Source organism: Coregonus clupeaformis, chromosome 1 (assembly GCF_020615455.1).
Source record: "Coregonus clupeaformis isolate EN_2021a chromosome 1, ASM2061545v1, whole genome shotgun sequence".
NCBI classification, from domain to species: domain Eukaryota; kingdom Metazoa; phylum Chordata; class Actinopteri; order Salmoniformes; family Salmonidae; genus Coregonus; species Coregonus clupeaformis.
In genome coordinates, this window is record NC_059192.1 from 15,458,790 (window position 1) to 15,479,148 (window position 20,359).

A 20,359-nucleotide genomic window follows, 5' to 3' on the forward strand; every position below is an offset into this window, starting at 1 on the left:
TACAGCAAGATTTTCACTGTACCCTGCAATCACAGCTGCACCTGTACATGTGACTATTAAACAATCTGAATCTGAAAAATCACCAGCAAAGCGAGTTCCTTTGAATCCATTTTGCCATTCACTGTGTTGGTGGTGCTTATAAAATGGATCATCTTTAAAAGTAGCAGAAAGACCACTCTGGAAATGTGATGTACTTGTAGAGTATATTATTTAAAACAATGTCTAAAAATGAACAAAATCAAAAAGGGTACTTTTGAGATATTAATATTGATAGTATTAATGTGTAAAATTGTATTTCAGAATACACTATTAGGAGTATAACTGAACAGATGGCTTTATCATCGAACTCAAGAATCAAGTTTGAGGCGGTTTCCTTAGCTCAATAGAGTACGGCGGTTTTGAACATTACAAACACACATGCATGTACATACTTCACGCACACATGTATGCATAAACACATGCCCACATGTACGCACACACACACACACACACACACACACACACACACAGAAACACTTACCCAAGGCCCAAGGCGGCAGGATCTCCAGATATGTTTCGTTGGCCTGTATAGTGTGCATGTACATCAGGTGGATCAAGTACTCTGCTATAAGCCACCACACACAGATCCTCCCAGCGTTGGCCAGCAGTGAGAGGAACGTCATCCTACCACCACGATCCTTCACAGATATCTGCATCTGCAACAATCACACAAAGGTAACACATTAAGGTACACTTAAAAAATGATTTATAAAAGGGGTTTATAAACGTAATCATCTATATATTTTTTATAAAAAAGCTATAACACATTGGTTAACATTATATGACTTTGGGGTGCTCAGAGTGTTGTGAGGAGCATTCATACAGGCTCCTCAGAGGAGGAAGGGGAGGACCATACTACTCAGTGAATAAAAATAAAATGTAAATAAAAAAAATAAAAAGTTATACTTATGTTATATATTTACGTTACCAAATACCTGATTAAAACAAACTATTGTGCAATAAAGGTCTACAATAGTCTCAACAGCACCCTCTGGGGTAGCATCATGGTGTAGCCGGAGGACAGCTATTTTCCGTCCTCTTCTGGTTACATTGACTTCAATACAAAACCTAGGAGGCTCGTGGCTCCTCACCCTCTTCCTGGCGCATTGAATGTTTCCCCTCCAAGCCCTGTCAATTTTCTCTCATTACTGTATGTAGTCAATCACATATAAACCCAATCACATTATTACACAATGTGATTTTAATCCTTGCTTGGACTAACTCATTCTTAGCTCTTTTGTCTAACGGTGTTGTGTTATTGTTTTTCGTCTACCCAGTCAAATCCTGTCCTACCCTCAGTGGAATAGTTGAGCTATTCAACACCATCCATCCATGATGAGCCTGTCCTGCACTGAAGCCTCTGAACACCACAATCCCTGTCCTGCACTGAAGTCAAGCCTCTGAACATCTCAACTTATGCCTCATACCCTCATTCAATCACTGCTGTGATCCCTTCCTAACACTGTAAGTAGCCTTCTCAATCCCATTCCCCATAATATTTTAATATAAATGTCTTCATTAAATGTAAGGTTAAAAGAATGTCGTTGACGATTTTTGAAACATGCTTTGTCGTCTCCGTGCGGTCCACGCCTATACCGTGGGTTTACCATCCTCCTCAGTTTTTCAAGTTACCAGCCTACACTGCTCCTCTGATAGTCCGTATGGTGATGGGACTGGTGAGGACATGATAAATAATGGAAGGGATTCTTTCCATACAAGCACTACCCACATACCCCAATAACCTTACCCCAGTTAGCTTCCCCTGTTTTTGGCCTTTACCTATTCAATATGACATTCTCTCACTCAGACCTAGATTCAAATACCATTTGAATTCTTTCAAATACTTTGTGTGGTTGCTTTAGCCTCCCTGAAGAAGCTTAGCTGTGCTTTGCAGACCTGGGTTCAAATAGTATTTCAAATGTTTCCTAGTACTTTAGCTGTGCTTGATTGAGCTTGCCTGTTGCGATGGAACCAATAGAAAAGTCCCAAAAGTGCAAACCTCCTCCAACCTGCCCTCCAGGCAGGCTAAAGCAAATGCTCAAAGAGTGGCGTATAAAGTATGCCGACTGCTGACTCACTAAAGCTACAGCAACGGATCATTGCAGCACTTTTATTTGCTCTTATAAAACTCGCTCAGTCAGAACCTCACCCCAAGGCGCTGAGAAATCCCTGAGCCTTCACACTCAGAGTCTAAAACTATACCAGAGAGAGAGGAATCACAGATACATCTTGCAACACTGACTTGTCTTTTTCAATCTGTGATGAGAAATTGGAGAGTGATGTTTCATTTTGGGAAGCAAGAGTTTGGAACCAAGGGGATACCTCTTGATCTTGCTCCATTACCCATTTGCTAAAAAAATAACTTCTGCATCAATTGCTCTCAAATGAAAATTGAATGGAGTACCCAGCAGGGAAAATTGCTAGAAAATTGGCGCCTTTCCTGTCAGATCACTGGCTGATTTCTCACCTTTCTTTCTCCTTCCCTGACAGCTGATTGGCTGATATCTCACCTGTTGGAGGAAGTCCTTGAAGGTGAAAGCTCATTGGTTGATATCTCACCTGACTTCCTCCTGCGCCGTCAGCTCATTGGCTGACTTCACCTGACTTCCTCCTGCCCTAAAAGATAATTGACTGACTTCGCCTGACTTCCTCTTGCCCTGACATCTCATTGGTTGATATCTAACCTGTCCTAACAGATAATTGGCTGATATCTCACCTGTTGGAGGAAGTCCTTGAAGGTGAAAGCTCATTGGTTGATATCTCACCTGACTTCCTCCCGCGCCGTCAGCTCATTGGCTGACTTCACCTGACTTCCTCCTGCCCTAAAAGATCATTGACTGACTTCGCCTGACTTCCTCTTGCCCTGACATCTCATTGGTTGATATCTAACCTGTCCTAACAGATAATTGGCTGATATCTCACCTGTTGGAGGAAGTCCTTGAAGGTGAGGATGGGTCCGTTGAAGAACAAAGGATGGTAGAAGGAGTAGGCTGTCAGCCAGTAGAGCTGCTGCTGCAGTCCTCCAGCCTCCAGGGGGCACCAGCAGTGCTCCAGGTTGAAGCTGATGAAGCGCAGGCCGCACACAGCCACACTGAAGAGTAAGAGGTAGTACTCCTCTTCTGTCTGGTACCAGCTTCTCTGTGGGAGACAACATACCAGAAACCACAAAAATGGTCGAAAACAGAGAGAAACAAGGTACTATCTGAACTTGTTCAATAAGAAAAACGTATTTTCGTTTTCCGAAGGTGTGGCCTAATGAACATGACCCAAGGCTGTGTTCAGCAAAGCACAACATTGTAAACTGTTCAAATATTGTGTATGACAGACATGCCTCACTGACATGTAGAGTAAGGAATCATGTCAACTCTACTCATGACATTCCATCTGCAATGTTCAGTGCCAGTATGTTGCACCCTGCTGAACGTGACCCAAGTTTTCTAGTGTATTTTGCCTAAGCCTAAGGTATGAGAGTTCACGTTTTGAGCAAGAGAGAGACATAGCAGTAGCTGTTCTTCTAGGAATCCGTGAAAACACTCATCCTCTCTTTGAAGAAGAACACTGCAGGGATTTGGTTGGTTTCCATTTGAAGAGGCAGAAACAACTCAAGTCTCATCATCCTTACTGTACTAACATCTCTACCAGATCTGGTCCTTTGTGTGTGATGAAGGCAGGAGGCTAAATAAATGTGTACTACAAAACAAACAATGAATCAACAATGCCAGTTCAATAATGAAACACATCGTGAGAGAGAACGCTCATACATAGTCATTGATGGTTCCCAATGTTACAATTGTAGATGATGCAATAAACCATGTGCAGGCTGCTTTTCTTTATCTGCAGGGCAAAATATATAGCCATACAGTGCCTTCAGAAAGTATCGATACCCCTGGACTTATTTCACATTTTGTCGTGTTACAGCCTGAATTCAAAATTGATTAAATAGATTTTTCCTCCACCATAAACAAACTATACCCCATAATGACAAAGTGAAAACATGTTTTTAGAAATTTGAAAATGAAAAGACAGAAATATCTCATTAACATAAGTGTTCACACCCCTGAGTCAATACTTTGTAGAAGCACCTTTGGCGGCGATTACAGCTTTGAGTTGTCTTGGGTATGTCTGTATCAGCTTTGCACATCTGGATTGGGGGATTTTCTCCCCTACATATTTTCTCAAGCTCTGTTAAGTTAGATAGGGAGCGGCGGTGAATCTTCAATTCTTTCCACAGATTTTAAATGGGATTCAAGTCTGGGATTTGGCTGGGCCACTCAATGACTTTCAAATTATTGTTCTGAAGTCATTCCAGCGTCGCTTTGGCTGTATGCTTAGGGTCATTGTCCTGTTGGAATGTAAATCTTTGCCCCAGTCTAAGGTCGTTTGCACTCTGAAGCAGGTTCTCATCAAGGATTTGCCTGTATTTGGCTCCATTCATTATTCCCTCAAATCAGAGAGAGAGAGATAAATAAATAAAGGGAGTGGATGGTGATCATCAGGATGCTATAATAGCAGTGAGAGCCGTTGTTGATATCTACTGCACGTTAAGGTAATTAAGGGGGAGGGAGAGTGATAGTGCAATCACTGTGTAACATGGTTAACTGCGTTAGGAGAAAGGAGAGCAAGTTTCCTTCTCTCCAAGTGGAGAAACGACAGATGAATCAACACATACTCTAAAGAAACAAAGAGAAACAAAGAGAATAAAAAAAAAAAAGAAACATAGTAGTCATCTAACTAAGTCGCTCTGGATAAGAGCATCTGCTAAATGGCTCCTGAGTGGCGCAGTGGTCTAAGGCACTGCATCGCAGTGCTAACTGTGCCACTAGAGATCCTGGTTCGAATCCAGGCTCTGTCGCAGCCGGCCGCGACCGGGAGACTCATGGGCGGCGCACAATTGGCCCAGCGTCGTCCAGGGTAGGGGAGGGAATGGCCGGCAGGGATGTAGCTCAGTTGATAGAGCATGGCGTTTGCAACGCCAGGGTTGTGGGTTCATTTCCCACAGGGGGCCAGTATAAAAAAATATGTATTCACTAACTGTAAGTCGCTCTGGATAAGAGCGTCTGCTAAATGACTAAAATGTAAATGTAAATGACAAATGTATCTAACCATCCACTGTAATGTGGTGTCTTTCTTAAGACCAGGCACCACAGGCTGAAATGACAATTTTGCATCTACTTATCAATTTTGAGATTTTATTGCATTTTGGTCCTTCAATGAGTACTTTCAAAAAGTAAACATAAAAATGTCAAAAACGTAATGTAAATGTATATTTTCTTTAGTTTATCAATTTACCGTCATCAACATTTCATGAATTTTAACCACTTTTAAATGGACATACACTGAGTATACCAAACATTAGAAACACCGGTCTGAGTAAGTCCGGTCCTGGCTGTCTTAAAAAAAATTAAACCAAAATATTTGGCTGACTTGTCCAAATATGGTATTTTAGATATTTTATTAGGATCCCCATTAGCTGTTGTGAAAGCCGCAGCTACTCTTCCTGGGGTCCACACAAAACATGAAACATGACACAATACAGAACATTAATAGACAAGAACAGCTCAAGGACAGAACTACATACATTTAAATGGCACACATAGCCAACATATCAATACATACACAAAAAATATCTAGGTCAAATAGATTGATCTGTTTTTTGAAACCAGGTTTGCTGTTCATTTGAGCAATATGAGATGGGAGTTCCATGCAATAATGGCTCTATATAATACTGTATGCTCTCTTGAATTTGTTCTGGATTTGAGGACTGAAAAGACCCCTGTTGGCATGTCTGGTGGGGTAAATGTGTGTGTCAGAGCTGTGCGTAAGTTGACTACGCAAACTATTTGGAATTTTACACACATTAATGTTTCTTATAAAAAAGAAGAAGTAATGCAGTCAGTCTCTCCTCAACTCTTAGCCCAGAGAGACTGGAATGCATAGTATTTATATTAGCCCTCCTGTAGCTCAGTTGGTAGAGCATGGTGCTTGCAACGCCAGGGTTGTGGGTTCGATTCCCACGGGGGGCCAGTATGAAAAATGTATGCGCTCACTAACTGTAAGTCGCTCTGGATAAGAGCGTCTGCTAAATGACTAAAATGTAAAATGTAAATTACAATAAAGAGCAAGACGTGCCGTTCTGTTCTGGGCCAGCTGCAGCTTAACTAGGTTTTCGTAGCAGCACTTGACCACATGGCTGGACAATAATCAAGTTAGCCCAAACTAGGACTTGCTTTGTGGAATGTGGTGTCAAAAAAGCAGAACATCTCTTTATTACGGACAGACCTCTCCCCATCTTTACAACCATTGAATATATATGTTTTGACAATAACAGTTTACAATCTAAGGTAGCAAAGTAATTTAGTCTCCTTAACTTGTTCAGCCACATCATTCATTACCAGATTCAGCGGAGGTCTAGAGCTTAGGGAATGATTTGTACCAAATACAATGATCTTAGTATTAGAGATGTTCAGGACCAGTTTATTACTGGCCACCCATTCAAAAACTGACTGCAACTCCATGTTAAGGGTTTCAGTGCCTTCATTAGCTGTGGTTGCTGACATGTATATGGTTGAATCATCAGCATAAAGCTTTGTTTAATGCCAGTGGCATGTCATTGGTAAAAATATAAAAAAGTAGAGGAACTGCCCTGCAGTACACTACACTCTACATTTGACATTAGAGAAGCTTTCATTCAAGAAAACCCTCTGAGTTATATTAGATAGCTCTGAATCCACAATATGGCAGAGGTTGAAAAGCCATAAAACATAAGTTCTCAACAACAGGTTATGGTCAATAATAGCAACGGCTGCACTGAAATCTAACAGTACAGCTCCCACAACCTTCTGATTATCACTTTCTTTCAACCAATCATCAGTCATTTGTGTCAGTGCAGTACATGTTGAGTGCCCTTCTCTATAAGCATGCTGAACGCATGTTATTAATTTGTTTACAGAGAAGTAGCATTGTATTTGGTCAAATACAATTTCTTCCAACAGTTTGCTAAGAGCTGGCAGTAAGCTGATTGGTCTGCTGTTAGAACCAGTAAAGGCCGTTTTACCACTCTTAGGTGGCGGAATGACTTCGGCTTCCCATCATGCCTGAGGACACACACCTTCCTCTAGACAGATTAAAGATATGACAGATAGGAGTGGTCATAGAGTCATCTACCATCATCAGTAGCCTTCCATTTAAGTTGTCAATGCCAGGAGGTTTGTCATTATTGATCGATAACTATTTTTCCACCTGTCCCCACACTAACTTTACAAAATTCTAAATGATTTTTGTTAAGTTTAGTCACATAATTTCTCAATTTGCAGTTAGTCAACCAGTCAGACGTGGAGACAGACTTACTAGCAACTCCTTTTGCCCCATCTCTTTCAACCATACAGTTTTTCAATTCCTCAATCAATCAAGACATGCCACCAGAGGTCTCTTCACAGTCCCCAAGTCCAGAACAGACTATGTGAGGTGCACAGTACTACATACAGTTGTGGTCAAAAGTTGAGAATGACACAAATACTAATTTTCACAAAGTCTGCTGCCTCAGTTTTGATGATGGCAATTTGCATATACTCCAGAATGTCATGAAGAGTGATCAGATGAATTGCAATTAATTGCAAAGTCCCTCTTTGCCATGAAAATGAACTTAATCCCCAAAAAACATTTCCACTGCATTTCAGCCCTGCCAGTAATTCTCTCGTTAACACCCGGTTGAGAGTGTTGACAAGGCCAAGGCTGGAGATCACTCTGTCATGCTGATTGAGTTAGAATAACAGACTGGAAGCTTTAAAAGGAGGGTGGTGCTTGAAATCATTGTTCTTCCTCTGTTAACCATGGTTACCTGCAAGGAAACACGTGCCGTCATCATTGCTTTGCACAAAAAGGGCTTCACAGGCAAGGATATTGCTGCTAGTAAGAATGCACCTAAATCAACCATTTATCGGATCATCAAGAACTTCAAGGAGAGAGGTTCAATTGTTGTGAAGAAGGCTTCAGGGCGCCCAAGAAAGTCCAGCAAGCACCAGGACCGTCTCCTAAAGTTGATTCAGCTGCGGGACCGGGGCACCACCAGTGCAGAGTTTGCTCAGGAATGGCAGCAGGCAGGTGTGAGTGCATCTGCACGCACAGTGAGGCGAAGACTTTTGGAGGATGGCCTGGTGTCAAGAAGGGCAGCAAAGAAGCCACTTCTCTCCAGGAAAAACATCAAGGACAGACTGATATTCTGCAAAAGGTACAGGGATTGGACTGCTGAGGACTGGGGTAAAGTCATTTTCTCTGATGAATCCCCTTTCTGATTGTTTGGGGCATCCGGAAAACACCTTGTCCGGAGAAGACAAGGTGAGCGCTACCATCAGTCCTGTGTCATGCCAACAGTAAAGCATCCTGAAACCATTCATGTGTGGGGTTGCTTCTCAGCCAAGGGAGTGGGCTCACTCACAATTTTGCCTAAGAACACAGCCATGAATAAAGAATGGTACCAACACATCCTCCGAGAGCAACTTCTCCCAACCATCCAAGAACAGTTTGGTGACGAACAATGCCTTTTCCAGCATGATGGAGCACCTTGCCATAAGGCAAAAGTGATAACTAAGTGGCTCGGGGAACAAAACATCGACATTTTGGGTCCATGGCCAGGAATCTCCCCAGACCTTAATCCCATTGAGAACTTGTGGTCAATCCTCAAGAGGCGGGTGGACAAACAAAAACCCACAAATTCTGACAAACTCCAAGCATTGATTATGCAAGAATGGGCTGCCATCAGTCAGGATGTGGCCCAGAAGTTAATTGACAGCATGCCAGGGCAGATTGCAGAGGTCTTGAAAAAGAAGGGTCAACACAAACGAACAGCCCTTGCTGTCTCTGCCGGGCCGGTTCCCCTCTCCACTGGGGTTCTCTGCCTCTAACCCTGTTGCAGGGGCTGAGTCACTGACTTGCTGGTGCTCTTTCATGCCGTCCCTGGGAGGGGTGCGTCACTTGAGTGGGTTGAGTTACTGACGTGATCTTCCTGTCTGGGTTGGCGCCCCCCCCTTGGTTTGTGCTGTGGTGGAGACCTCTGTGGGCTATACTCGGCCTTGTCTCAGGATTGTAAGTTGGTGGTTGGGGATATCCCTCTAGTGGTGCGGGGGCTGTGCTTTGGCGGAGTGGGTGGGGTTATATCCTTCCTGTTTGGCCCTGTCCGGGGTTTCTTCGGATGGGGCCACAGTGTCTCCGGACCGCTCCTGTCTCAGCCTCCAGTATTTATGCTGCAGTAGTTTATGTGTCGGGGGCTGGGGTTAGTTGGTTATACCTGGAGTACTTCTCCTGTCTTATCCAGTGTCCTGTGTGAATTTAAGTATGCTCTCTCTAATTCTCTCGTTCTCTCTTTCTCTCTGAGAACCTGAGCCCTAGGACCATACGTCAGGACTACCGGGCATGATGACACCTTGCTGTCCCCAGTCCGCCTGGCCTTGCTGCTATTCCAGTTTCAACTGTTCTGCCTGCGGTTATGGAACCCCTACCTGTCCCAGACCTGCTGTTTTCAACTCTTAATGATCGGCTATGAAAAGCCAACTGAGATTTATTCCTGATTATTATTTGACCATGCTTGTCACTTATGAACATTTTTGAACATCTTGGCATGGTTCTGTTATAATCTCCACCCGGCACAGCCAGAAGAGGACTGGCCACCCCTCATAGCCTGGTTCCTCTCTAGGTTTCTTCCTAGGCTTTCGCCTTTCTAGGGAGTTTTTCCTAGCCACCGTGCTTCTACACCTGCATTACTAGCTGTTTGGGGTTTTAGGCTGGGTTTCTGTACAGCACTTCGAGATATTAGCTGATGTAAGAAGGGCTATATAAAATAAAATTGATTGATTGATTGAACACTGCAAATATTGATTCTTTGCATAAACTTAATGTAATTGTCAATAAAAGCCTTTGACACTTATGGAATGCTTGTAATTATACTTCAGTATACCATAGTAACATCTGACAAAAATATCTCATAACACTGAAGCAGCGAACTTTGTGAAGACCAATACTTGTGTCATTCTCAAAACTTTTGACCACGACTGTAGAGCCATGACTACATGGAACTTTATTCCACATCAAGTAACTCATGCAAGCAGCAAAATTAGATTTTAAAAAACAGATACAAATGTACCTTATGAAACAGCGGGGCCTGTGAAGCAACACAAACATAGGCACAGACACATGCATACAAACACAATATAACATATGCACTATACACACAGGTACACATGGATTTTGTGTTGTAGATATGTGGTAGTAGAGTAGGGGCCTGAGGGCACATATGTTGTGAAATCTGTTGTGAATGTATTGTAATGGTTTTAAAAATGCCTTAATTTTGCTGGACCCCAGCAAACACAGTTCTACAGTATTAGTAAAAATGTGATCAATACATGTGGATGATCTTGTTCCTGTAGTGTTTGTAAACACCCTGGTAGGTTGATTAATAACCAGAACTAGATTACAGGCACTGGTTACAGTAAGCTTCCTCTTTAGTGGACAGCTTGATCAATACCAGTCAATATTCAGGTCCCCAAGAAAGTAGACCTCTCTGTTTACATCACATACACTATTAAGCATTTCACACACATTATTTAGATACTGACTGTTAGCACTTGGTGGCCTATAGCAACAGCCCAAAATAACAGGCTTTAGATGAGGCAGGTGAACCTGCAGCCACAGTACTTCCATAACACTTGACATGAGATCTTCTCTAAGCAATACTGGGATATGGCTCTGAATATATATAGCAACACCTCCCCCATAAGCATTCCTGCCTCTTCTATAGATGTTATATCCTTGTATTGCTACTGCAGTATCAAAGGAATTATCTAAGTCTCAGAAATGGCTAATATATGAATGTTATATGATGTTAGCAAGCATTGATTTCCTTAACCTTATTTCAGAGGTTACATATATTAATATGGGCGATTTTCAGCCCTTTCCTGGGTAGCTTCTCAGAGATAGACATAACATGGAAAAGAACAAACAAAGCAAGAGAAAAAAAACATGCATTTAGCAGTCCATTAATTTTTACATTTACATTTTAGTCATTTAGCAGACGTTCTTATCCAGAGCGACTTACAGAAGCAATTAGGGTTAAGTGCCTTGCTCAAGGGCACATCGACAGATTTTTCACCTAGTCGGCTCGGGGATTAGAACCAACGACCTTTCGGTTACTGGCACTACGCTCTTAACCACTAAGCTACCTGCCGCCCAATCAGTTGATGTGTGTAAGTGTGTGTGTGTGCGCTGCGGAGTTAAAGTTACGAACCCATAGGCTTGGCTGTCTCATCCCTTCCAGGCGCATATTTAACGAGATATAACCTATTTTGCATATTTTATACAATATTTCAGAAAATAATATATACAAAAAAGTATCATATTTGTGTCTACATTCAACTGGTAAAAGTTATGATATGATTAAGAGAAAAATGATGGTGTGGTGCCAGGATATAACAGCTGGGTTAAGGTAACAAAAGTTTTCCTAAAACAATTCACATAAAGGTCTGCTTCAGCTGAACAATTGTACTAGACAGGTTACATCACATCGAAGCACCTTGAACAGTGCAAGAGCACTACACGAACCACACCCATGCCTGATACTATTATTTTCCAAAACAGACACTGGCAGACACTTAAGTACATCAATCTAGACAGATCCATCAGAGGTGCTGCAGAGGCTTTAGATGTGGCTCTCCGTCGTCACAGCGAGGAAGCGATTCTCCCTCACTGTGAATTGTGAGTGGCAGGTCAACATGCAAGATGAGACAGCACAGAGATAAGAGACAACCAGGGCTGAGATAACAGGGACCTTAAAGTCCCACTACAACATGTCGTTTTACCCTTAAGTGTACATTACTGTATTTATACTTAGTATATCGCTTTTCAACAGGAAAAGTTTAGAAATCGCTGGACGACTTCTTCAATGTTTAAATACACCAAATCACTGAAGTCATCTCAGCACTGGACACTGAGGAGGAGGAGGAAAAGGAGGAGGAAAAGGTGGAGGAGACAGATAAGGAGCAGGAGGAAGAAGAGGATCACAATGGACAGAGTTGACAACATCAGTCAGTCTGGATTGCCAATAGTCAGACAACAGCCACAGTGACAGAGTGCTGATACAGGTGTCTACTCTGCTCTGGGCTCAGCCAATCGATAACACAGGTGCGTCCAAAATGGCACCCTATTTCCTATATAGTTCACTACTTTTAGGGGCCTGGTCAAAAGTAGTGCACTGTATAGGGAATATGGTGCCATTTGGGACATACCCTCAGACTCCACGAAATGAGTGCCTTTAGCGTCCTTCTGATATTTGCACACACACATACATACAATTTTAAAAGCTTGTTATATTAAATGAAGTGCTCTTTAATATAGACCACATGGAAAATTCAATATATCCGATTTTTTATATGAATAAAAACTTGCTAAAGTGCCAAAATTCTACAGTGATGTAAAGTACTTAAGTAATAATACTTGAAAGTACTACTTAAGTAGATTTTTGGGGGTATCTGTAGTTTACTATTTATATTTTTGACAACTTTATACTTTTACTTCACTACATTCCTAAAGACAATTATGTACTTTTTACTCCTTACATTTTCCCTGACACTCAAAAGTACTCATTACATGTTGAATGCTTAGCAGGACAGGAAAATGGTCTAATTCACACACTTGTCTAATTCACACACTTATCAAGAGAACATCCCTGGTCATCCCTACTGCCTCTGATCTGGCAGACTCACTAAGCACATGCTTCATTTGTAAATTATGTCTGAGGGTTGGAGTGTGTCCCTGGCTATCCGGAAATTTAAAAAACAAGAAAATGGTGCTGTCTGGTTTGCTTAATATAAGGAATTTGAAATTATTTGTATACTTTTACTTTTGATACTTAAGTATATTTTAGCAATAACATTTACTTTTGATAATAAAGTATATTTAAAACAAAATACTTTTAGACTTTTACTCAAGTAGGATTTTACTAGGTGACTTTCACTTCATTTTCTATTAAGGTATCTTTACTTTTACTCAAATATTAATATGGTGATACTATTCCTTTTTAAATATTTATTTCAAATCATAGTGTAAAAGCAGGTGAGCTGGTTCTACTATTTTTTGCCATTTTCTGCTTTTTTTGCGGTGGAAAACTGAGTGCGTCGAGCATAACACGTCAACCCTGTTACCCATACATAGAATGACAGGTTAGACATTTTTTCACAATTTACTTTTTTTTTTTGTGAAGCTTGCATTCAATTGCCCCTCCCTGTTGCACACAAGCTTCCATTTATGTCTGATTTAAGATGAAATCGTCTACCCCATTACTGTCTACCCCATTACTTTATGTGGCACTTAGATGGGAAAACATGTTTTTTTATTAAGTTGAACATGTGCTCTTTATGACAGAATGTTAATATTAGGTTAAAAAAAAAATACATCCACCAAGTTACACTACTCAAAAGGCACTTAAATCGGTGGAAGGACCCAGTTAAAGCATCCGTGAAGAAATGCACAGTCAGGCTTCCAATAACAGGGGGCTGGGAGTGGTGTGAGGGGCTGGGCACCCCCATAACAAAGGCAATATTAATGTGCCAACCACACACACAGACAAGGACACTCGCACACACACATACACGCTGTGATGTCACGAGAGGCTGTGTCCTGGAGGGACGTTACATCCCCCTGAGGTGGCTGCAAACCCAGACAGCTATGGCTCCATCTGCTGGTATGGTCGGGAACTCCACCCCTCTATGGCCAATCTTCCCACGCAGCTGAAACAAATGAGGAGCTGATGAGCTGAAGGTTTGGGAAGGGAAGAGACACAGTCTCCAACCTGGGCTCTCTGGAGGACAAGAGTGCTGCACGTCCACTTCCATGAGGAATATAAGGATTTGGAGATACTTACCTTTGGGAAATACTCACCTTTGGATATATGCACCTGTGGAAATACGTGAGAGACATTTGGAAGGACTTTTTGCTGGGTTGGCCACTAGCTGCAACGTGGACTACAGTAAGGCTGGGGAAAAGTTATCTGAGCGAGTGAGAATTATGATTTTGGATGTGGAAGAGACATCCCTGAACTGTTAACCCTTAAAGAGCCACAAGAGAACAGAATTTTGTTATATTTTCGTTAATTTCCCAAGACCTATAATAAAATCCTTGTTTTGTTTGAACCTTGTCTCCTTGCACTACTTGAGCAATCCCGCTGAAAGCTGTGTAGCCTCTCGTGACGTCACAGATGGTGGAGAATACAGGCACGCTCAAGCGTTAATAGTGCATGTCAGAGGAGGATACCGAAGGTTTGATCACCCAGTTTTCCAAGTTGGCCGTAGGCTCCCCGCCGACTGAAATGGAGGACATATTGAAAGCCCTTGTTGCTGGCCAGCAAGCCCAGATGCAAGCAAACGTGGCTCTCTTGGAGGAGCAAAAGAAAGCCAACCTTCTGAAGGCAGAGGAATTGCAGTTGCAGAGACAGAGGGTGGTCCAAAATACCCGCCCAATAAAGGCAAGTGACTTTATATCTAAGATGGGAGCTACCGATGACATTGAGGCATACCTGCATGCATTTGAGGCCACGGCCACTAGGGAAGCCTGGCCCAAGCAACAGTGGGTTGGTCTGTTAGCCCCCTTTCTAACCGGGGAATCGCTGAATGCTGTCCGGGACCTGGGCCCTGACCAGGTTACTGACTATGATGCCCTGAAGTCTGAGATCCTCAGCAGATATGGACTCACAAAGTTTGGTATGGCCCAGCGCTTTCACAGCTGGACCTTCCAACCAGACCAACCTCCTCGGGCGCAGATGCATGAACTTGTCCGAATCGCAAGGAAATGGCTGGATCCGCAGAGGAATACAGCAGCGGCGGTGGTGGAGGCCGTTGTGGTGGATCGTTACTCACGCGCCCCCTGCCTTATGAGGCAAAACGGTTCCTCAGTCAACAGGCCTTGACCACGGCTGATCTGACCGTGGAAGCTGTGGAAAAGTACCAGGCCACAGCGGAGATGCTGAATGCTTCCCGAAAAGACCCCAGGAGTGCGGCCCCACCACAAATGGGAAGAACCCGTCCAAAGGACCCCAAGGTCTCGAACCCAGCCACGTCAGGACTTATCCCGGCTCCAGGGGGAGCCAGAAACCAGGCGGGTCCAAGAAGAGTACACCAGGAGGGGGAAACTCGACAGTGTTACCGGTGTGGGGAGATGGGACATATCTCCTGGCAGTGTGGGAAACCAGCCGAGGAACCTATGCCCACTGCGGAGTCCTCCAGCTCAGCACCCACACACCGTTTGCCTCGCTCTTGGGAGTCGTAGATGGCGGCCCAGATCGACCCCCCACCTGCCCGGTAACTGTGAATCACCATGATGTGGAGGCCTTACTGGATTCTGGTAGCCGGGCCACCCTGGTGCGTAAGGATTTGGTGGGCCCAACGTGTCTGACCCCGGGGAAAGTCCTCCCAGTTTCCTGTGTCCATGGGGACACCAGAGAATACCCCATTACTGAACTTACAATGACCAGCACACGGGGAACCATACACACGACGGCGGGGGGTGGTTGATTCCCTCCCCGTCCCTGTCCTAATTGGACGAGACTGCCCAGCCTTTTACCCACTCTGGAGAGAGTCTCAGGAGAGGATAACCCGAGTACCTCGGAAACGGAGAGGCAAGACTCATCCTGGGAAGGCTCCGGTGCAATCCTCCGAGTTACTCACTCCCGCCCGGGCTCTGATAGGGATGGCAGGTGCCCAGACCGACACCGAGACTGGTCCGGATACGGGAGAAGAGAACGCAGCCCAGGAAAGTGCTCCGTTCTCCAGTGAAGAAGACGTCCCAGGCACCCAAGAGCTTCCCCCTCTCACAGGCCAGTATGGTACGGCTCAATTACAAGATCCTACTCTTGCAAATGCCTTAAGAAATGTGCAGGTATTAGAAGGTGTAGTGTTAGGTGATAAGACAAACCCTACTTACCCCCATTTCGCAGTAAACCGGGGGTTAGTATATCAGATAGTCAAGAAAAATGATGAAGTGCATGAACAGCTCCTCGTGCCACAGCCCTATCGGGCCACAGTACTCAACCTAGCACACACACACCCGCTAGGGGCCCACTTGGGGGTAGAGAAGACTAAGGAAAGAATCATGCAACGTTTCTTTTGGCCAGGAGTACACAAAGAGATAGAGAACTACTGCCGTAGTTGCCCTGAGTGTCAGCAGGTTGCGCCAAAGCCCACATATAGAAACCCGCTCATTCCCTTGCCCATTATCGAAACTCCTTTTGAGAGGATTGGATTAGACATAGTCGGGCCCTTACCGAAAAGTTCCAGGGGACATCAATACATTCTGGTCATTCTGGACTATGCATCCCGGTACCCGGAGGCCATTCCGCTGAGGAAGGCTACATCCAGACAAATCGCCAAGGAGCTGTTCCGTCTCTCAACTAGTCTGGGAATCCCAAAAGAGATATTGACGGACCAAGGGACTCCATTCATGTCCAGGGTGATGAAAGAACTCTGTGCTTTACTGAAAATCAAACAGCTGAGAACCTCGGTCTACCACCCCCAGACAGATGGCCTAGTCGAACGTTTTAACAAAACACTAAAATCCATGCTGCGGAAAGCGGTAGGGGAAGATGGGCGCAACTGGGATCAGCTGTTACCCTACATATTATTTGCGGTGAGAGAGGTACCTCAGTCTTCTACTGGTTTTTCACCCTTTGAGCTCTTGCTTTCCTACAGACCCAGAGGACTGCTCGACATCGCCAAGGAGGCCTGGGAGGAGCAGCCATGCCAACAGCGGACACTGATCGACCATGTCGGGCTATGAGGGAGAGAATGAAGGCCATCTATCCCATGATGCGGGAACACCTGGAGGCCAGTCAGCGGCAACAGCAAGCCTCCTACAACAGATCTGCTCAACCCAGGGAGTTTAAGCCGGGGGGACAGAGTGCTGGTCCTGGTGCCAACCGTTGAGTGTAAATTCCTGGCAACCTGGCAAGGACCATATGAGGTCATTGAACGCATGGGAGAAGTAAACTACAAGGTGAGGCAACCAGATAAAAGAAAAACTGAGCAGATTTATCATGTTAACCTTTTAAAGAAGTGGCACGCCAGAGAGGCGCTGTTCAGCTGTCTACCCCCACAGAGACCAAGGAACCGGCGCGAGAAGAGGTTCAGCTGGGTCCAAATCTGTCCCCACATCAACGACAGATGGCCCTGGAACTCGTGGAGCAGAACCAGGATGTCTTCTCCTCCCTTCCCGGTCACACAGAGGTGGTCCAACATGAGATCCGCACCATGCCTGGCCGAACGGTAAACCAGCGCCCTGCACCGCGTGCCAGAGGCTCGTAAAGTGGTTATACAGAAGGAGGTAAGGAAGATGCGGGAGTTGGGAGTAATCGAAGAGTCCCACAGTGCCTGGGCAAGTCCCATCGTACTAGTTCCCAAGCCAGACGGTTCAGTACGATTTTGTAATGACTATCGAAAGTTGAATGAAGTGTCTGAATTTGATGCATACCCAATGCCTCGTGTCGATGATTTAATAGACTCCTTGGGGCATGCTCGTTTCCTAACCACTCTTGATCTCACAAAAGGCTACTGGCAGGTGCCCCTGACCCCGGCGTCTAAGGAGAAGACAGCCTTTGCCACCCCCGGGAGGGGGCTCTACCAGTATACCCGACTTCCGTTTGGTCTCCACGGGGCACCTGCCACGCTCCAACGCCTGATGGATCGAGTCCTTGCGCCCCACAAGAGGCACGGAGCGGCTTATTTGGATGATGTTGTTATACAAAGTCCGGATTGGGCCAGCCACATACCCCGGGTACAAGCGGTGCTGGATTCGCTCAGGGAAGCAGGGCTCACGGCAAACCCGAAGAAGTGCAAGCTGGCCTTCAGTGAGACAAACTACCTGGGGTACACCATTGGGCGGGGGTTGGTCAAACCACAGGAAGCCAAACTGCGGGCCATACAGGACTGGCCGCAGCCCATCACCAAGAAGCAAGTAAGGTCATTTTTGGGCCTCGCTGGCTACTATAGACGCTTTATTGCAGATTTTGCTACCATAGCTGCACCGTTGACGGAGCTGACGACCAAACGCCACTCACGAATGGTGAAGTGGAACCCTGCGGCGGAGGCGGCTTTCCTCAACCTGAAGCGAGCACTCTGCTCCAGTCCGATCCTGGTGGCACCAGACTTCAAGAAGGAATTCATTGTCCAAGCGGATGCTTCGGAGGTGGGTCTGGGTGCTGTCCTCACCCAGGCACATGACGGTGAAGAACATCCCATTCTCTACCTAAGCAGAAAGTTACTTCCAAGAGAGAAGAACTATTCAACGGTGGAGAAAGAATGTCTGGCTGTAGTCTGGGCCCTGGAGTCCCTTCGGTTCTATCTCCTGGGCCGACGTTTCATGGTGGTATCTGATCACGCCCCTCTGCAGTGGATGGCCAAGAACAAGGAATCAAACAGTAGAGTAACCAGATGGTTTTTGAGCTTGCAACCGTTTAACTTTTCTGTGGTCCACAGGGCTGGCAAGCACCACGGCAATGCGGACGCCCTCTCCCGGCGTGATGCCCTCTTCGCTGCCTTTACCCCGACGAGGACGTCGGTCCCGAGGAGGGGGATGTGTGATGTCACGAGAGGCTGTGTCCTGGAGGGACGTTACATCCCCCTGAGGTGGCTGCAAACCCAGACAGCTATGGCTCCATCTGCTGGTATGGTCGGGAACTCCACCCCTCTATGGCCAATCTTCCCACGCAGCTGAAACAAATGAGGAGCTGATGAGCTGAAGGTTTGGGAAGGGAAGAGACACAGTCTCCAACCTGGGCTCTCTGGAGGACAAGAGTGCTGCACGTCCACTTCCATGAGGAATATAAGGATTTGGAGATACTTACCTTTGGGAAATACTCACCTTTGGATATATGCACCTGTGGAAATACGTGAGAGACATTTGGAAGGACTTTTTGCTGGGTTGGCCACTAGCTGCAACGTGGACTACAGTAAGGCTGGGGAAAAGTTATCTGAGCGAGTGAGAATTATGATTTTGGATGTGGAAGAGACATCCCTGAACTGTTAACCCTTAAAGAGCCACAAGAGAACAGAATTTTGTTATATTTTCGTTAATTTCCCAAGACCTATAATAAAATCCTTGTTTTGTTTGAACCTTGTCTCCTTGCACTACTTGAGCAATCCCGCTGAAAGCTGTGTAGCCTCTCGTGACGTCACAACGCACACAAAGATTTCAAAGATATGGACATTTGGTACCTCCAAGAGTCAATGTGTAATTCGAACATTATTCAACAAGATGACATCATCATATACAATGGCGTGACTCCCTACTTAGACACCAACAAGGGGATGGGGACGGCAACAGGCTATGGTCAGACCTGCTTAAAAGAGTTAGGCTTTAACTGTTTCAAATCTCTCTGTTCTGTGACAATAGACATCAAGTAATCTTCCATTTTAGCTCCTGTGTTGTTCTCAAATTGTATTAATGATTTGGGAAATGGGATGCAACCAGCAAATTTGCATCTATATGCAGATGAAAAAGGCATATATTCATGAGCTCCTTCTCTGGTTCAGGCTGTTGAAGAGCTCCAGACTGCTTTTCAGTCACTGCAGGCCTCCCTTTATGGTCTCAAACCGGTCTTGAATGTGCAAAAAACAAAATGAATGTCCTTTACCAGAGCTCGCACTCAGCCAGAGAAGGTTAGCATTGTCACATCTGGTGGCTTATCCATTGAAAAGGTGTAATCCTACAAATACCTAGGTATATGGTTAGATGACAAGTTGTCCTTTAAAGGTCATATGGATAATCTTGTGAGGAAGCTTAAATTGAAATTGGGTTTTTATTTTCGTAATAAGGCTTGCTTCCCGCTTATGGCTAGAAAGAAGCTTGTTCAGGCCACTTTTCTCTCTGTAATTTAATATGGTGACTTGTATATGCATGCAACCTCCTCTGTTTATCATGCATCCTTGTGCTTTATTACAAATGCCAAGTCACTCACCCACCATTGCACCTTGTACCAAATGGTAGGTTGGACCTCACTTTATATGGGCAGAAAGCTACATTTGTATGTGTTAATCTACAAAGCCCTTTTGGGTAAACTCCCTCTTTACCTCTGTAGTCTGGTCTCCTTCACCACAAGCAATTAACATACGCGGTCTGCTAGGTGGTTGCTACTTAAAGTTCCCAGGACATTTACAGTATTAGGCAAGACTGCCTTCTCGTCTTGTGCACCAGAGGCATGGAATAGTCTACAATCCATTCTTCATCTAGATATGTTAGTGCCACTGAATGAATTAAACATTTTGATGGGAGACTCTGTTACAGAGGAATG

At 44.6% G+C, this 20,359-nt stretch overlaps 1 protein-coding gene across 1 annotated transcript in view; it reads right to left on the reverse strand.

Annotated features, from left to right (window-relative positions):
• hhat (hedgehog acyltransferase) overlaps positions 1-20,359 on the reverse strand; it is a 107,635-nt gene that overhangs the window by 80,414 nt on the left and 6,862 nt on the right. Inside the window, exons 6-7 of the mRNA XM_041886845.1 lie at positions 2,962-3,177; positions 521-695 (exon numbers count right to left, since the gene is read on the reverse strand). Coding sequence (XP_041742779.1) covers positions 521-695; positions 2,962-3,177 — 391 coding nt within the window. The remainder of the gene's footprint in view (positions 1-520; positions 696-2,961; positions 3,178-20,359) is intronic.